The sequence below is a fragment of the Polypterus senegalus genome, chromosome 7 (assembly GCF_016835505.1).
Source record: "Polypterus senegalus isolate Bchr_013 chromosome 7, ASM1683550v1, whole genome shotgun sequence".
Classification (NCBI taxonomy): Eukaryota; Metazoa; Chordata; class Cladistia; order Polypteriformes; family Polypteridae; genus Polypterus; species Polypterus senegalus.
In genome coordinates, this window is record NC_053160.1 from 184,813,306 (window position 1) to 184,831,633 (window position 18,328).

Below are 18,328 nucleotides of genomic sequence, written 5' to 3' on the forward strand. Positions count from 1 at the left end.
TCACAATCACATCGAAAGTAATAGTTTGTCCCCCATAAAGTCCCGATCGCATCGGAGGGGACAGAATTTCACTGTCAATGCCCAGTCGCATAGAAGCAGTTCACCGGTAAAGTCCGATCGCACTGAACTAATATTCTGTCAAGTCGAAGCAAGAATGGGCCATGTTCTCCCATTAAGTCCCACTCACGTCAAAGAAAGTTAAACAACAACCCTTTGATTCAGGCTGAAAAGGAGTAGCTTTGAACCCTTGTATCCCATTAGGGCAGGGGTGTCAAACTCCAGTCCTGGAGGGCCGCAGTGGCTGCAGGTTTTCATTCTAACCATCTTCTTAATTAGTGATTAGTTTTTGCTGCTAATTTCATATTTTAATTAACTTGACTCAGGCCCTTTAGTGGTTTTGATTGATCCATCCATCCATTATCCAACCCGCTATATCCTAACTGCAGGGTCACAAGGGTCTGCTGGAGCCAATCCCAGACAACACAGGGCGCAAGGCAGGAAACAAACCCTGGGCGGGGTGCCAGCCCACTGCAGGGCGCGCACACACACACCCACACATCAACCCCTCACTAGGGACAATTTAGGATCGCCAGTGCACCTAACTTGCACTCTTTGGACTGTGGGAGGAAACCCACGCAGACACGGAGAGAACATGCAAACTCCACGCAGGGAGGACCCGGGAAGTGAACCCGGGTCTCCTAATTCCTTAATTAGCAGCCAAACAATAATGAGACATAAAACAAGCCGCCACATCACACAATATCTGAAAATAAAGAAAGGTGAAGGTCTCTTTAAGGTTGATCTCTCAACTCACCAAAACACTTTGATGATGTTCTAATAAAAAAACAGAAAATCAGCAGTTTGGGAAATGTCAGCTGTGGCAGAACGAGAGCAACAACAAGCCATGGAATTAAATAACGGGTGTAATTAACAGCAAGAATGGGCTTCTCATTAAGAAACTCGTTGAAGTTTGAAGCCCCAGTTCAGCTGGTCATCTGTTGGCTCGTTTCACGTCTCATTTCTGGTTGGCTGCCATTTAATGAGGAAACAAATCAATTCAGAGGACTATTAAAAAGTGAATTGGCAGTGAAAACAGGTCGCTGATTAGGAAAAGGGTGAGAATGAAAACCTGTAGCCAGTGCGGCCTTCCAGGCCTGGAGTTCAACACCCGTGCAGTAGGGGGTCGGTTGATATGGCCAGTCTCTTTGATCATTTTTTCGGTTTACTTTATTTTATTTATGATAAGGGTGTTCAAACATGGTCCACAATGGCCTTTAAAAAAAAGTTTTTTTTTTTTTTTCTAGAGTGTCAAAAATAGAGGGCAACTCCAAAAATCTTGACATTCCGCATAACTACAGTAGACATCAAGACGAGTTAAGTGGTACATCATATGCGGGGTTTCCCTGTACCAGTCAGTCAGGAGGCAGTGGACCACTGAAGTGATTTCAAAGCGTTTAGCAGTAATTCAGTCTTATGACCCAGAGAATAAAGCTTGTCTGTAATAAAACACATTGCTGCAGCCAACACTTTCTAGATCCATCCATCCATCCATTTTCTAACCCGCTATATCCTAACTACATGGTCATGGGGGTCTGCTGGAGCCAATCCCAGCCAACACAGGGCATAAGGCAGGAACCAAGCCCGGGCAGGGCGCCAATCCACCGCAGGACACGCACACACACACACACCCAGCATACACCAGGGACAATTTAGACTCGCCAGTCCTCCTAACCTGCATGTCTTTGGACTGTGGGAGGAAACCCACGCAGACACGGGGAGAACATGCAAACTCAACGCAGGGAGGACCTGGAAAGTGAACCCGGGTCTCCTAACAGTGAGGCAGCAGTGCTACCCACTGCCCCACCGTGCTGCCTGTACATAAACATCCATCCATCCATTATCTAACCCACTATATCCTAACTACAGGGTCACGGGGGTATGCTGGAGCCAATCCCAGCCAACACAGGGCATAAGGCAGGAACCAATCCCGGACAGGGTGCTAATCCACTGCAGGACACGCACACACACACACACACCCACACACCAAGCACACACCAGGGACAATTTAGAATCGCCAATCCTCCTAACCTGCATGTCTTTGGACTGTGGGAGGAAACCCACGCAGACACGGGGAGAACATGCAAACTCCACACAGGGAGGACCAGGGAAGTGAACCCAGGTCTCCTAACTGTGAGGCAGCAGCGTTACCCACTGCGCCACCGTGCCGCCCACTTTCTAGATCACCGTATATAATTGTAAACACTGTTGGTCAGTCCTTTAACCTCAAGTGAGATTTGGGCTTGGAATTCTACATAAATACAGTTATTCCCAAGTCAGACTTGGGGCGACATGTAATGGTCTGCTTTATAATGTTAAGCCTCAGTAACACTCTGGACGGTAGTCTGGTAGTTTTCATGTAGTGGATGAAATCATGTCATGTCATGTGAATGTGTGTATGTGTTTTGCCACTCTTAGGTAATTCATCAATATTCATGAGTGGGGTGGAGCCTTCAAAGCAACACACAATGGCATGTAAATGAGAAGCTGTAAAGCCAGTGTGGCCTGCAGAGGGCACTGCAGCCGCTCAAACCCGATACAGTCAGAGGCAGGACACAAGTTCAGCACACACGTTTTTATTGTTTTTTTTTTCTTCCTCCGTTTCCCACCTGCACAGCACATTACACAGCACTTTCTTTTCTTCTTTCTCTTCTCTTTCTCTCTCTCTGTTTCTCTGTCTGCCTCCACTCCTCCTGGCAAGCTTTGTCCTCCGACTATGGCTGTCTTTTTTGACCATGCCAGACGGGACGGGATGGGACTTGAGCAGACTTTTTCGGCAAGACTTGTGCCTTTCTGTAGCGCGTGCAACCGTGCTGTCATGTGTGTGCGTACAGTTGTGCTGTGTGTCGGAGTTGGCCACAAGAAAATTTTTTTATAAGGATCTCCTTCCAAATGAGGGCCAAGAAGTCCCATCTGGGATGCCACTTGTGGACACCAGAGGGCACGTACCTCCCGAAACACCTGACACAACAGACACCAGGACACAAGTTCAGCATAACACACGTTTATTCAGCTGTGGGAAACACTTTTGTCTCGTTTCCCACCTATGCAGCACAGTACAATAAGCACAGGGACTACAAAGACTTTCTTCCTCTCTTCTGTCTCTTGTCTACCTCCACTCCTCCTCCACCTGCAAGCTTTGTCCTCCACCTCCCGACTCAGGCTGTCCTAACGGAGTGAGGTGGCCCCATTTATAGAGCACCCGGAAGTGCTCCTGGTGTTCCACATTCTCCTTCCCACAGCCCTGCAGAGGAGGACTCAGCCATTCTCCATGTGTCCCCTGGTGGTGGCCACGAGCCCCAGGAGGGCTGAGCTTCCATATTCCAAACCCGTGGCACCATACTAATTGTGCACAATTCATAACACACACAAAATTTGCCCCATTTTCACCATGAAAAAGCAATTATTAAAATATTCACAAAATAATTTGTATTTGCATTTTTAATTTTACCTTTCAGGCAGTAGAATAAGAGAAAAGGACACAGAAATACAAGTTTGTTCATCCTGCGCCAGACTGACGCCCCATGCAGGGACTCTTCCTGCCTTGTGCCTACTGCTTGCTGGGGTGGGCTCCAGCTTCCCCGCACCCCTAGATTTAGTCTGTTTGGAAGATGGACGGATGGATGGATGGAATATAAAAACGTCTATAAAGTTAACTGTTTCCAGGTGCTGGGGCTGTGAACTCATCGTCTGAGAAAAAAGGGCCGACGATCTCCAGGCAGGGCTGCAGATGAACAAGTGTCCTGCAGGCCCGTTGTCTCATGAGGGGTGTATAACGTCCATAAAACATGTTGGGGGTAGGGTCCCTGGGGAACCGAGTCTCCATGGAGACGTGTCAAACAAGCAACAAGCTCTGGTGGTCATGAAAGGAATGTGTCATCAGAGCCGGGGGCTGAGCTGGCTTATTTCCAGTTGGCCACTGACGAGAGCAGCAGGTCATATTGTAGAGAGGACTCCACTGTCTGCTGGTCAGGCTGCTTTATTTTATTTTATCAAGTATAAGCCTACTCCCTTGCTGTTTTGACTTCAACCTGTGGTCGATGGGCCCCCATTATTCAAATTTTTTGCGAATATTTCCCATCTTTGAAGGTGACTCAGGTTGTGTGTTGTTAGTATTTAGTGGTCCCTAAAGTATTTTGTCCTCATCCCTACCACTGAGCCATCAGAGCCAAACTAACCAATCGGATTGTTCGGTGGCAGTGGCATCGCTAGGGGAGGGTTTCAGAGGCTCAAGCCACTGATCTCCGAAAGACCCCCTTTTGTTACCCCCCTGCTCTTCTCCCCAACTTCCATGAGAAACTCGTACTAAACCTCATGGGGTACCACCCATAACCAACCAACCCCACCCACTCTACAACTTACACAAAACAGCATGGTGGAACTATGTGTAGAGCTTGCAGCATAATCATGGAGGAGCTTAGACCAAGACATCTGCTGGAGCTAACAACGCATCTGCTCAGTGAGACCTGCCACACACACACACAATGGTGTGTTATTATATTATATTATATTATATTGTCCATCCATCCATTTTCTAACCCGCTGAATCCGAATACAGGGTCACGGGGGTCTGCTGGAGCCAATCCCAGCCAACACAGGGCACAAGGCAGGAACCAATCCTGGGCAGGGTGCCAACCCACCGCAGGACACACACAAACACACCCTCACACCAAGCACACACTAGGGTCAATTTAGAATCACCAATCCACCTAACCTGCATGTCTTTGGATTGTGGGAGGAAACCGGAGCGCCCGGAGGAAACCCACGCAGACACGGGAGAACATGCAAACTCCACGCAGGGAGGACCCGGAAGCTAACCCGGTCTCCTAACTGCGAGGCAGCAGCGCTACCACTGCGCCACCGTGCCGCCCTTATATTATATTGTGCTACCCATAATAACAATAATAAAAATAATTCATTACATTTATATAGCGCTTTTCTCAGTACTCAAAAACGCTATCCCATCTAAGACAGGTTGAAAGTAATCAACATAGACCTCAGCATTAATGTTTGGAGTGTGCCATGCAAAGTGTCTGTCTCTGTTAAATGCCATTTGGTATGGGATTTGTTAAACCAATGCTAATGGTTATGATGTGCCACCTGTTGGAATTGTAAATGAAATGCATCTATTTTATATGCCATTTAGTAAGACTTTTGTAAAAGCAGTATGAATGTTTGCCATAGTTTGTGATGTGCCATCTGTTGGAATGATAAATCAACACATATCTCTCTGTTACAGTATATACCATTTGGTATGAGATTCATGAAGCAGTTTTTATGTTTGTGGTGCTCCATCTGTTGGAATGACAAATGCAGTGTAAACTGCTCAAAAAAATTAAAGGAACACTTTGAAAACACATCAGATCTCAATGGAAAAAAGAAATCCTCCTGGATATCTATACTGATATAGACTGGGTAATGTGTTAGGAACGAAAGGATGCCACATCGTTTGATGGAAATGAAAATGATCAACCTACAGAGCCCTGAATTCAAAGACGCCCCAAAAATCAGAGTGAAAAAATGATGTGGCAGGCTAGTCCATTTTGCCCAAATTGAATTGCAGCAACTCCAAATTGTACGCAGCACTTTGTATGGCCCCTGTGTTCTTGTATACATGCCTGACAACATCGGTGCATGCTTCTAATGAGATGACAGATGGTGTTGTGGGGGATCTCCTCCCAGATCTGGACCAGGGCATCACTGAGCTCCTGGACAGTCTGAGGTGCAACCTGGTGGCATTGGATGGACCAAAACATAATGTCCCAGAGGTGTTCTATTGGATTTAGGTCAGGAAAGTGTGGTGGCCAGTCAATGGTATCAATTCCTTCATCCTCCAGGACCTGCCTGCATACTCTCACCACATGAGGCCAGGAATTGTCGTGCACCAGGAGCCACTGTACCAGCATAGGGTCTGACAATGGGTCCAAGGATTTCATCCTGATACCTAATGGCAGCCAAGGTGCCTTTGTCAAGCCTGTAGCGGTCTGTGTGACCCTCCATGGATATGCCTCCCCAGACAATCATTAACCCACCACCAAACTGCTCATGCTGAATGATGTCACAGGCAGCATAATGTTCTCCATGGCTTCTCCAGACCCTTTCACTTCTGTCACGTGCTCAGGGTGAACCTGCTCTCATCTGTAAAAAGCACAGGGCACCAGTGGTGCATCTGCCAATTCTGGTATTCTATGGCGAATGCCAATCGAGCTGCATGCTGCTGGGCAGTGAGCTCAGGGCCCATTAGAGGACATGGGGTCCTTGGGTCACCCTCATGAAGTCTTTCTGGTTGTTTGGTCAAAGACATTCACACCAGTGGCCTGCTGGAGGTCATTTTGTAGGGCTCTGGCAGTGCTCATCCTGTTCCTCCTTGCCCAAAGGAGCAGATACTGGTCCTGCTGATGAGTTATGGACCTTCTATGGCCCTCTCCAGCTCTCCTAGAGTAACTGCTTGTCTCCTAGAATCTCCTCCATGCCCTTGAGACTGTGCAGGGAGACACAGCAAACCTTCTGGCAATGACACGTATTGATGTGCCATCCTGGAGAAGTTGGACTACCTGTGCAACCTCTGTAGGGTCCAAGTATCGCCTCATGCTACCAGTAGTGACACTGACTGTAGCCAAATGCAAAACTAGTGAAGAAACAGTCAGAAAAGATGAGGAGGGAAAAATGTCAGTGGCCTCCACCTGTTAAACCATTCCTGTTTTGGGGGTCATCTCATTGTTGCCCCTCTAGTGCATCTGTTGTTAATTTCATGAACACCACAGCAGCTGAAACTGATTAACAACCCCCTCTGCTACTTAACTGACCAGATTAATATCCCAGAAGTTTCATTGACTTGATGCTATACTCTGATTAAAAAGTGTTCCTTTAATTCTTTTGAGCAGTATATTTTATTGCTAAAAGTGATTGCGATGTGCTAGATAGATAGATAGATAGATAGATAGATAGATAGATAGATAGATAGATAGATAGATAGATAGATAGATAGATAGATAGATAGATAGATACTTTATTAATCCCAAGGGGAAATTCACATAATCCAGCAGCAGTATACTGATACAAAGAAACAATATTAAATTAAATAGTAATAAAAATGAAAAGAATTAAAATAAAATTAATATTTGCATTTACTCCCCCGGCTACCTGTTGGCATAACAAATGCAATTCTTATTATTACTGCAAATGTTTGTTATGTGCCATCTGCTGGAATGACAAATGCAGTGCATATGGCTATTGTATATGCCATTTAGTAAGGGATTCGTATAAGCAGTGTTAATGTTTTTTAAAGTTTGTGATGCGCCATCTGTTGGAATGATACATGCAATGCATTTTATTGCTAAAATTATTGTGATGTGCCACCTGTTGGAATGACAAATTAGTGCACATGCCTATTTTATGACATTTAGTAAGGGATTTGTAAAAGCAGAGTTAATGTTTTTTAAAGTTTGCTGTGCACCTGTTGGAATGATAATTCAATGCATATGTCTATGTTCTATGCCATTTGGTATGAGATTTGCAAAGCAGTGCTAATGTTTGTGATGTGCCATCTGTTGGATTGACACATGCAATGCCTTTTATTATTAGAAATGTTTGTGATGTGCCATCTGCGGGACTAACAAATGCAATGCATTTTATTATGACAAATGATGTGATGTGCCATCTTTTGAAATAGACCAAAGTTTGCATAGTTACTCTCCATAAGGACAACATTGAAAAAGGACTACTTTGCTAGTCAAATGTTTGACCCTGGGGGTTCCAGTATTTTTTTTTCCACTTGTGCTACAGTTCGCACATCAGTGTCACCTGCTGGCTTAGAGCAAGTGAAACGCCCAAACAGACTGAATTTAGACTAGCAGACAAAATAACCAGAGCTTAACATTACTTACCTGGGCGAAAGCGCGTGTGCTGCATCTACGCTGCACTGTAAAACATGAAGGAGTATCGTGCGCTTTTGCAGTGGGTGTTGCATGAGGCCTGATTGCGAGTGGAAGTGCAGTTCAGCACAAAGGAAACATCAAACAGTTTCTTTTCTTTGTAATTTAAGCACTACAAACTGTCCACCTTGACTTAAGAGAACTAGTCAGACATGACGGCTTTAATTGGTCACAGCCCAGCAAGAAGATACCACAAGTCTGGAATCCAGCCAGACCAGGAAAAAAAGAACAAACTGTCCACTCGCAAGGGCAGAGACGCTGATCGAGAGGCAGTGTGGATGACAGATGGGACAGCTAGCAGTAACAATAGGACCAACATTTTAAAAATACTGGCGCAGCCAGGAAGAGTCAGGGAACCCACAATAAACGTTGGGGAGCCAGACAGGCAAACCCTTCTAATGTAAGGAAAACAAAAATTTTATTATTAAAGCACAGAGAACAAAAACTTGGCCAATCCAGTCTCAACAATGGCTCATGACAAAATTAGAAGCTTGGGAGCTTCTTCCACTTCAGTGTCCAAGTCCAAACTGATGTGATCCAATCTGGACACGCCTCTTTTGATTTGGTTCCCAATGGAAGGGGCGGGGCCTTCTCTGGGCACTGTAGGCGGGGTCATTTTGCACTGGGGTTCTTCTCAGTACAGCAGGTGGTAAAGTAATGACAGTTAGTGACAGCGCCTCCTCTCGGTTCGGGGTGGTATTGCTTACCTTACTTAAGTTCTGTACGGTGGTCTCCATGTGCACATGTATAACAAACACATAAACCTTTCTTTTCTAAACCCATTCTATAAATATACCCGGGCAGGTACTTCAGGCTAGTAATATAATACAGTGCAGCAGAGTGATTTTTTACAGTATGGTGCCCTCCGTAATGTTTGGGAGAAGGACCCATTTTTCCATGATTGCTCCCTCTGCTCCACAGTTTAAAATTACAAATGAAACAATTCAGACATTTAAGTGATTAAACAGACTTTCATGTTAGGACATTTGCAGACATTTTGGTTGCACGCCACCTTTTCTGGATGGTCGCCCTCATTTTAGGGCACCATAATGTTTAGGTCAATTGGCATCCCAAGGTGTGATTCCTCAGATGGGTATCATAAGAAACCTCGGCTTGCTTCTACCCTGTGGAGTCTGTAGTTGCCATTGCTCAACATGAGGACAAGAGTTGGCCAATGAAGGTCAAGGAAGCCTTTCTGAGGCTGAAAAACAAGAATAAAACTATTGGAGACATTGGCAGACCTTAGGATGAGCTCAGAGCACCGTATATTGAAGTGTTCTTACTAACGATTTCCTTTTATGTTCTAAATGTTTCTTTAGCAGTTTAAACTTCATTTTCTTCTTCTGACTTCTTTTTAATGTTGCAGGGCCGTACACAAGTCAGTTACTTTATTTTAACTCCCTCATCTCCTGCTTGAGTGTATAACGACAGACGGCACTCCCTCTTATAAGGCAGTTTGTCTTGGAAACTCCAGTAAAGAAAGCAAATTCCGGGGGCCAGGGGTCCACTCTAACTTTACGGTGTTCATAGTTCTATTGTGTACTTTAGACGCCACCCTAAACGCACAATGAACTGCCATTAGTCTTAACATTCAAGCATTGAGCAACAGCATTGTGAAGGTGGCTTGCATTCTTTTACTCGACACTGAAGCCTCCATTGTCCAAACTAATGCTGGCAAGAGTGGCAGGGACAAAGGAAATGCACAGTCAGTGAAAAATATTGTGGTGTCATGCTGGATTGAAACAGACAGAGGATCGTGTGGTCCTGAGTGCACATTTAAGTTTTTTTTTTTTAATTAGTAAGACGATCCTAAATTGTCCCTAGTGTGTGCTTAGTGTGTGGTGTGTGTGTGTGTGCCCTGTGGTGGGCTGGCACCCTGCCCGGGGATTTGTCCCTGCCTTGCACCCTGTGTTGGCTGGGATTGGCTCCAGCAGACCCCGTGACCCTATAGTTAGGATATGGCGGGTTAGATAATGGATGGATGGATAATATAATATAATATAATATAATATAATATAATATAATATAATATAATATAATATAATATAATATAATATAATATCTACAGTGGGCTGGCACCCTGTTCTGGGATTTGTTCCTGCCTTGCGCCCTGTGTTGGCTGGGATTGGCTCCAGCAGACCCCTGTGACTCTGTAGTTAGGATATAGTGGGTTGGATAATATAATATAATATAATATAATATAATATAATATAATATAATATAATATAATATAATATAATATCTGCGGTGGGCTGGCGCCCAGACCCAGGGTTTGTTTCCTGCCTTGCGCCCTGTGTTGGCTGGGATTGGCTCCAGCAGACCCCTGTGACCCTGTAGTTAGGATATAGTGGGTTGGATAATATAATATAATATAATATAATATAATATATTATCTGTGGTGGGCTGGCACCCTGTTTGGGGTTTGTTTGCAGCCTTGCGCCCTTTGTTGGCTGGGATTGGGCTCCAGCAGACCCCCGTGACCCTGTGTTCGGATTCAGCGGGTTGGAAAATGGATGGATGGATAATATAATATAATATATTATCTGCGGTGGGCTGGCACCCTGTCTAGGGTTTGTTTGCAGCCTTGCGCCCTTTGTTGGCTGGGATTGGGCTCCAGCAGACCCCTGTGACCCTGTAGTTAGGATATAGCGGATTGGTTAATGACTGACTGACTGACTGGATAATAATGATATTAGCATTGTGGCCACCAGTTGGCGCTACAGTGCCCCCTCACCAAACACAACTCACTCACAGATACAGTAGGTTCCAGTTCCATTATCAATCAATCAATCAATCAACATTTATTTATATAGCACATATTCATACAAAAAAATGTAGCTCAAAGTGCTTTACAAAATGAATAGAGAAATAGAAGACACAATAAAAGATAAACATAAGTCAACATTAATTAACATAGAATAAGAGTAAGGTCCGATGGCCAGGGTGGACAGAAAAACAAAAAACTCCAAAGGCTGGAGAAAAAATAAAATCTGTAGGGGTTCCAGAGCAGACCGCCCAGTCCCTCTGGGCAATCTACCTAACATAAGTCAAACAGTCCTCTTTGTATTTAGCGTTTTCATGGAAGGACCTGATGATGATGGTCACGTAGATTATGAATAGGACCCAGAGCAGTGGCGTAGCCTGGGGTCAAGGGGGGACATCTGTCCCCGGGCGCAGCATCCAGGGGGCGCCAAATTGATGTTACGAAATTTTAGAATGAAATGTTTTCCATTTTTAAATGCACTAAAAAGTAAATAAAAAACATTTGCATACTCCGTCCATCACTCCATCAGTATGAGGATATGTTTTTCTTGTTTTTTGTCGCTTTCTGATTTCGAAGCACGTATTAGTTCTATATACCCAACAGACAATAATTTATCGCCTCCACTACTCTAACATGCTTGACTCCCACCCAGAAACATTTTGACGTTATTAAACAGGTCGCGCGTCTGACATGAGGCCCTACCTTGTCTAAGTTGCTGCAAACGCCATTTCTGTGTGCCAAGTGATTTGTGTTTGATAGAAAATTGATTGGGCTGTGGTGAAGTATTCTAGTAGATGGCCGCAAAAGTCTAGACGTTTCCCCATCATATTTTCGTACGAATAAATTGAAAGTACTGCAGTTTTTATAAATATATAATTATTTTGCTTTATAATTTGCTATATACTTTCTTTAAAATCATTTTTAAATGTAGAAAACAAATTTTTTCTTACAAAAACTATCTATCTATCTATCTATCTATCTATCTATCTATCTATCTATCTATCTATCTATCTCTAATGACGGATTTCGATTTTAAAGAACACGAGGCGGCGTTATCATTTTCGGAGACTTATATGAAATTTTTTACTTAAAATACTATTCTTTTAAATACATTTTTTAAAAATTTCTTTCCCTTCCCCATTGCATTTTGGCACAGGAGGGGACGTGAAATCTTCAGTTGTCCCCGGGCGCTGAAAACCCTAGCTATGCCTCTGACCCAGAGTTCTGTGCTCCTCCCCTGTTGGCGTACAAATCCAAAATGATGAAAACTGTGTCAGTGTCCAAATACTTAATGGAGCTGACGGTACGTATTATATGTTTGGCTTCAGCAAGACTAACCTCTCCCAGTCCATCCATTATTTGTTCATCCCAACCAGAATCGGAATTGAGGATCCCCCTGGCCAGATCAGACCTCCACTGCTATGGGCTTTCCATTACAGCCTACCAGCTGGGTAAGGGGGACGTCCTCAATCCCGTTTGGGTTGTCACTCCATCTATTCCGGCACTCATGATGCCCAGTTTGAAGAAAAATATGGAGGTTGAGTATTTTTCTCCAATTTTTTTTTCTGCTACGCTAATTTGTCATCCAGTGATGCACACGGTGGGATTTTGAAAGTCTTCAGGTCCCTTCACTCCCCGCACACTTTATTGTGTTTTAGATTTCATTTTGCATTGCATTGTTATGGCATCAAACCTATGATTAAAAATGTCAGCATAATTCAGAATCGAAATGGTTTTCCTAAAATATAAGAGCTGTGACAGCTGGTGTACTTCCACGGATTTCTCCGTTTTGTGGATACGTTCCATGCTTACTAACGTGGACAGATAAAGGGTGACAGCACTTTGAGGGACACGAGTGTGAAGGCCGGCTGGGTGGTGCAGAGCCCGTGTGTAAAGATGGCAGGCTGTACCTGAGCTCGGGTTAAGGCCTCTGCAGCGTTTGTCTTGTTATCTGGGGTTTAAATCCTAAAGGCTGTAATTTCACCCAAGGAACGTTTTATTACAATCCCTGACAAGTGCTTAGGCTTTCACTTCATGGATGACAAGTCCTAGCTGAGGAATACAATAAAACCGATTCCTGCAGGTAATTGAGAAGGTGTGACTGACAGCCTGAAAATGCAACCCGCCATCGAGCCTTCTAAGACACGGCAACCAAAAACCATCGTGAAATCCCAGAATCCAGTGTAAGAGGAGCTTTGGAGGAGAGGAGGTCAAACTTATTCGTAACATAAAGAGGATTGAAATTCAGCTTGGTGTGTTGTTGAATGGAAAACAAGTCCAGTATCTGTTGAATCGTTACATAAGAATACATAAAAAATTTGGCAAACGAGAGGAGGTCATTCAGGCCATTAAGCCCGTTTGTTTCACTAATAGCTAAGCCGCCCCCAATATATCACCCAGATTCTACTTAAAGCTGTCCCAAAATCTCATTCAGATTCTTCTGTGGCGGCCGGGATTTCTTTGCCCAGCCGGGATGCCACTATACTGAAAGGACTGGGGGAGAGAGCTTTTCCAGGGCATCACCTTCCCCAGAACGCTAGAGGGCGCTGTTGCTGCCCAAACCCCAACACAGACAGACATGGACACAAGTTCAGCACACACCTTATTTATTTTTCCACCTGGGAAACTCTTCTCTCTTTTCCCACCTTCACAGCACAGTTCCCAGTACAAACATGGTACACAAAGCTCACTTCTCTTCTTCTTCTTTTCTTTCTCTCTCTTGTTCGCCTTCTCCTCTGCCCACCTCCACTCCTTCTGGCAACCTTTATCCTCCACCTCCCGACTCTGACTCTTGGAGTAGTGGCAGCTGACTTCTTTAATAGGAAACCTGGAAGTTCTCCAGGTGTTTGATGACCTTCTTCCGGCCGTACTTCTGAGTGTGATGGAAGTGCTGCAACCAAGGGCTTAGCAATTGTACAGGCGCCCCCTGGTGGTGGCCACAGGCTAACAGAATGTCAGGTTATATAGCGCCTTGATATGTGCAGTTCAGGTCCAAGGAGGTTCTGCTGAAGCTTTATAACACACTGGTGAGGCCTCATCTGGAGTCCTAGGTACAGTCTTGGTCTTCAGGCTACAAAAAAGGACATAACAGCACAAGAGAAAGTCCAGAGAAGAGCGAATAGGCTGAGTCCAGGGCTACAGGGGATGAGTTAGTAGGAAAGATTAAAAGAGCTGATGAACACGAAGCCCAGACCTCAACTAAAGACACACTCTTCAGTAGTAGGCTAATTAAACTGAGACGCTGACCACATGAATGTGCTGCCAACTGTGCTGCATCCTATTCACTAAGATGATACAAGTGAAGGCTATGGAACGGAAATCACTGGAACAGTCATGTGACATAGGCTTTAGTCAGATGACTCCATCTTGAGTTTACTGCCTACTGTATAAATAGCCACCTTCTATAATAAATCTATCTATCTATCTATCTATCTATCTATCTATCTATCTATCTATCTATCTATCTATCTATCTATCTATCTATCTATCTATCTATCTATAATGCCTTTCATATCTATCTATCTATCTATCTATCTATCTATCTATCTATCTATCTATCTATAATGCCTTTCATATCTATCTATCTATCTATCTATCTATCTATCTATCTATCTATCTATCTATCTATTATATATTGCCTTTCTTATCTATCTATCTATCTATCTATCTATCTATCTATCTATCTATCTATCTATCTATCTATCTATCTATCTTTCTGCACTATTAACGTCACTGTGAACAGTCAAATTCAAGAATAGTTGTGTAAATTGTTTCTTTCTTAAAACATTTTGATGTTTTAATGTGTGTTGTGTTGTTTTTCTCTTTTTAATTTCAGGAGGCCTTACAGAGGATAGTCACCACATTAGCTAACAAAAATGAAGAACTCCACAGTTTCATCGAAACACTTCGTCACTTGTTGAAAGGTCTTCAGGTGAGATGGTCGCCTAATCTTCTTTAGGGTTATGTGCTTTAAATTAAACTAAAATCTTAAGTGCAATGCAAGCTACTGTAAATGGTGCACATGAAAAAAGTTTTGGAATATTCCACAGACGTGGCTAACTAATCTGAATGTCAGCTGCCTACTAATTTTCTCCTTTTTAGTAGTTAAGTGTGGCAGTAGATGTGTCCTTCCAGTCGTAAACACCAAAATCTGATTTAGGGTTAGAGAACAACATTTACATTTTCTGATTGTTTCTGCCACCTTATTATGGTTGTATTTCTGTGTAAAATTACTTAATGTTTCAACTCACAGCCATTATGACCACTGACTTGCACTCATATTAGCAGAAACACAAGTCCATTCAGTTGGGTTTCCAATCCTAAAGCAGTGGAGTACATTGTGGACACTCGTCACGTCTAGAAAGTGTTGGGGTGCTAGCCTGGTCACCCTTTTTCATTCAGCACAATAACTTTCAACAAAAAAATAATGCTCATGGGGTGTTAAAATGATCCCACCCCTATTGGCCGGTGGGCTATAAAAGAACAAATACCCCAGAGAATGTCGTCTCAGATCAGACCCACATTATGGTCCACCCGGGACTCCTGACTGCGACTTCCGTCACGACAAAATGAAAAGCTTGATTGAGATTCGGATGTGAGCGTCAGTAGGCTTTGCACCCTGGGAACCAAATTACCAGAACTCTTCTCTAACATTTTAGTAATTATTTTCTGCTTTGAGTCTGATCTTTCTAAACATAAAACAGGTCATTACGATAGCAATCGACGAGAAGAATTCATAATTCATCGCAGAATTCCTCTGGAGTGCCTCTTTCTCTTGCATGATTCGGCTCAAAATCTAATCAGCACATCGTCACCTCATAATGAGCTTAATTTCCAAGTTTGGGATTTATCCATCCAGCCGTTTTAGCTCTACGTCATCCTCAAGAAAATGTGACACACAGACACACACCCATCATCGAGATGTCACTGTTTTTGGTATTGGGGACCCTAAAACGTCGAGATCTGTCAAAAGCCAGAGACCTGAATTTTTTGACGAATCTAAAGCTTTTCGCTCCTCTTCCATAGATGATAGGTTATGGAGGGGCTTAGGGCGCAAAGCAAAAAAATGGAGCAAAATGTCAAACACCCAATAATTCACAAAAGGTACAAAGTGTAGCAAAAACACAGAAACTCATCAAAGAAACTCCTTTGTGCATTCGAAATGAACCGCCAGGAACTGTGGGAGACCCTCCATATTTAGAGTGACTTGCGGGTGGTCCCGTCTGTTGGGGACCATAACACAGGCCATGGAAACAAAGCATGCAATGAGCAGAAGTAACATTAATATTGATAGATGACAACAAAAAAATTCAGATGTGAGCGTCAGTAGGTTTTGCGTCCCTAGAACCAAGTTACCTAATCTCTTCTCTAACATTTCACTAATTATTTTCCGCACTGATGCTGATCTTTCTGATCCTAAAATAGATCATTACGACAGCAATTGACGAGAAGAATTCATCATTAATCACAGAATTACGGTATTTGAGGGTTCCTCTCGAGGGCCTCTTTCTCTTCGCATGATTTGGCTCGTCAGCTCATAACAGGCTTCGGTTTCGAGTTTGGTATTTATTCCGTCCAGCTGTTTTAGCTCTAGACCGTCCTCAAGAAACCGTGACACACACATACCCGTCATCGACATAACAATATTTTTGGTATCGGGGACCCTAAAACGTCACGATTTGTCAAAAACCGGAGATCGAAATTTTTTGTGCCTCTTTCTCTTGCACGATTTGGCTCAGAAACTAATCAGCGCGTCGGAACCACACAGGTATCTTAATCTAGTCCAGCCTTGAGGTACACTGCCATCTGTCGTCAGCCCTGCCGCCAGAAAATCTTGGGCCCCTGACAATTACGGCTGAGCACCTGGGTCCCTCCGGGCCCCGCGCTACGATAATGTTGCCTCCCCAAGCTGATCGAGTAATTTGCCTCTGCTACACTCAAACTTAACGTCAATCACATTGAACTTTCACGCAGCCGTAATTCAATTTATATAATATCATATCGCATGTCGTGTCTCATGATGCGTGGAGGGTCTGGAAGCTCTGAATTGAAATTACTAACAGAGTTGACGTATTTTATTTCTTTATGTGTATCTCATCCATCCATCCATTATCCATCCTGCTATATCCTAACTGCAGGGTCATGGGAGTCTGCTGGAGCCAATCCCAGCCAACACAGGGCACAAGGCAGGAAACAAACCCTGGGCAGGATGCCAGCCCACCGCAGTTTGTGTATCTCATGATATGATATCATCGATCACAGTGACCTTAACATTTGCATCAGACACGTTCTTGACGTGAATCGCCTCATCTTTCAAATGATCCTTTGAAGATTTTGCATCTAAATTTGCACAAGAGGCTGAGATCTCCTCGGTGGCCAAGAAAAAAGTGACATATGCTGTTTAGGCTTTCAAAACGCCCGGACAATTCTGAAATTAAGGAATCCATCTTAATGTGAAACGGCCCTCTTCTGAATTTTACATCTGGATCTTGGGATTCCTGATCATCCGCTTCCGCGTCAGAACTCCATTAGACGTCTTGGTCTTTTGTGACGCCGACCTGATTTGAACACTGTGGGGATTTCCATTTCATTGGACGCAGCTTTAGCCTCCCACTGTTCAGGCCCCTGACAGGTGTCATGGTTGCCTCCCGCTGACGATGGCTCTGCTATTGTGTGCTCCCGCTACGACCCTTCACTCAGACCTGGCCAAAAATGAATCCAGGAAGGCTGTCCTTTCTTTCTGCTTGGCGCATACAAGGTCAGTCAGTTATTGTCCAACCCGCTATATCCTGGTCTGCTTGAGCCAATCCCAGCCAGCTCATGGCAGGAACAAATCCTGGGCAGGGCGCTGACTCACCGCAGGGCACACACACACACACACCAAGCACACACTAGATACAATTTAGAATCGCCAGTCCACCTAACCTGCATGTCTTTGGACTGTGGGAGGAAACCGGAGCACCCAGAGGAAACCCACACAGACACGAGGAGAACATGCAAACTCCATTCAGGGAGGACCCGGGAAGTGAACCCAGGTCTCCTTACTGTTAGGCAGCAGCGCTATCCACTGTGCCACCATGCTACCCTATATACCGTATTTACTCGTGTACCACGCTCCCTCGTGTAAGACGCGCACCCTAATTTTTACAAAGAAAATCGTGAAAAAAGTTTTGCCCCATGTACGACGCACGTTGTGATTGTATAGGAAGCGTTTAGAGGGAGAGAAAGCGCTGTTGAGTGAGAGAGAGAGCGTGAGTGTGCAAGCACGCGAGCGAGGAGAGAGAGCGAGAGTGGGCAAGCAAGCGAGTGAGAGAGAGAGCGCGAGTGGGCGAGCAAGCGAGCGAGAGAGAGCGTGAGCAAGCAAGAGCGCGAGTGCGCGAGCAAGTGAGTGAGTGCGAGAGCGAGCCCAAGCAGAAGAAGTAAACATTACAGAATTACATTTCCTCGTGTATGACGCGCACCTGATTTTCTAATGCTAATTTTCGGGAAAAAATGTGCGCGTGATACACGCATAACTACAGTATATAGTGTGATGGACAACCGGGACACTTACCTGACTGGGACTCCTTCTTAA

The 18,328-nt window shown here is 44.2% G+C and overlaps 1 protein-coding gene across 4 annotated transcripts in view; it reads left to right on the top strand.

The window, feature by feature from the left end:
• fsd1l (fibronectin type III and SPRY domain containing 1-like) overlaps positions 1-18,328 on the top strand; it is a 137,042-nt gene that overhangs the window by 23,929 nt on the left and 94,785 nt on the right. For all 4 annotated transcript variants that reach the window (XM_039759706.1, XM_039759709.1, XM_039759710.1 and 1 more), the window contains exon 2: positions 14,591-14,686. In XM_039759706.1, coding sequence (XP_039615640.1) covers positions 14,591-14,686 — 96 coding nt within the window. The remainder of the gene's footprint in view (positions 1-14,590; positions 14,687-18,328) is intronic.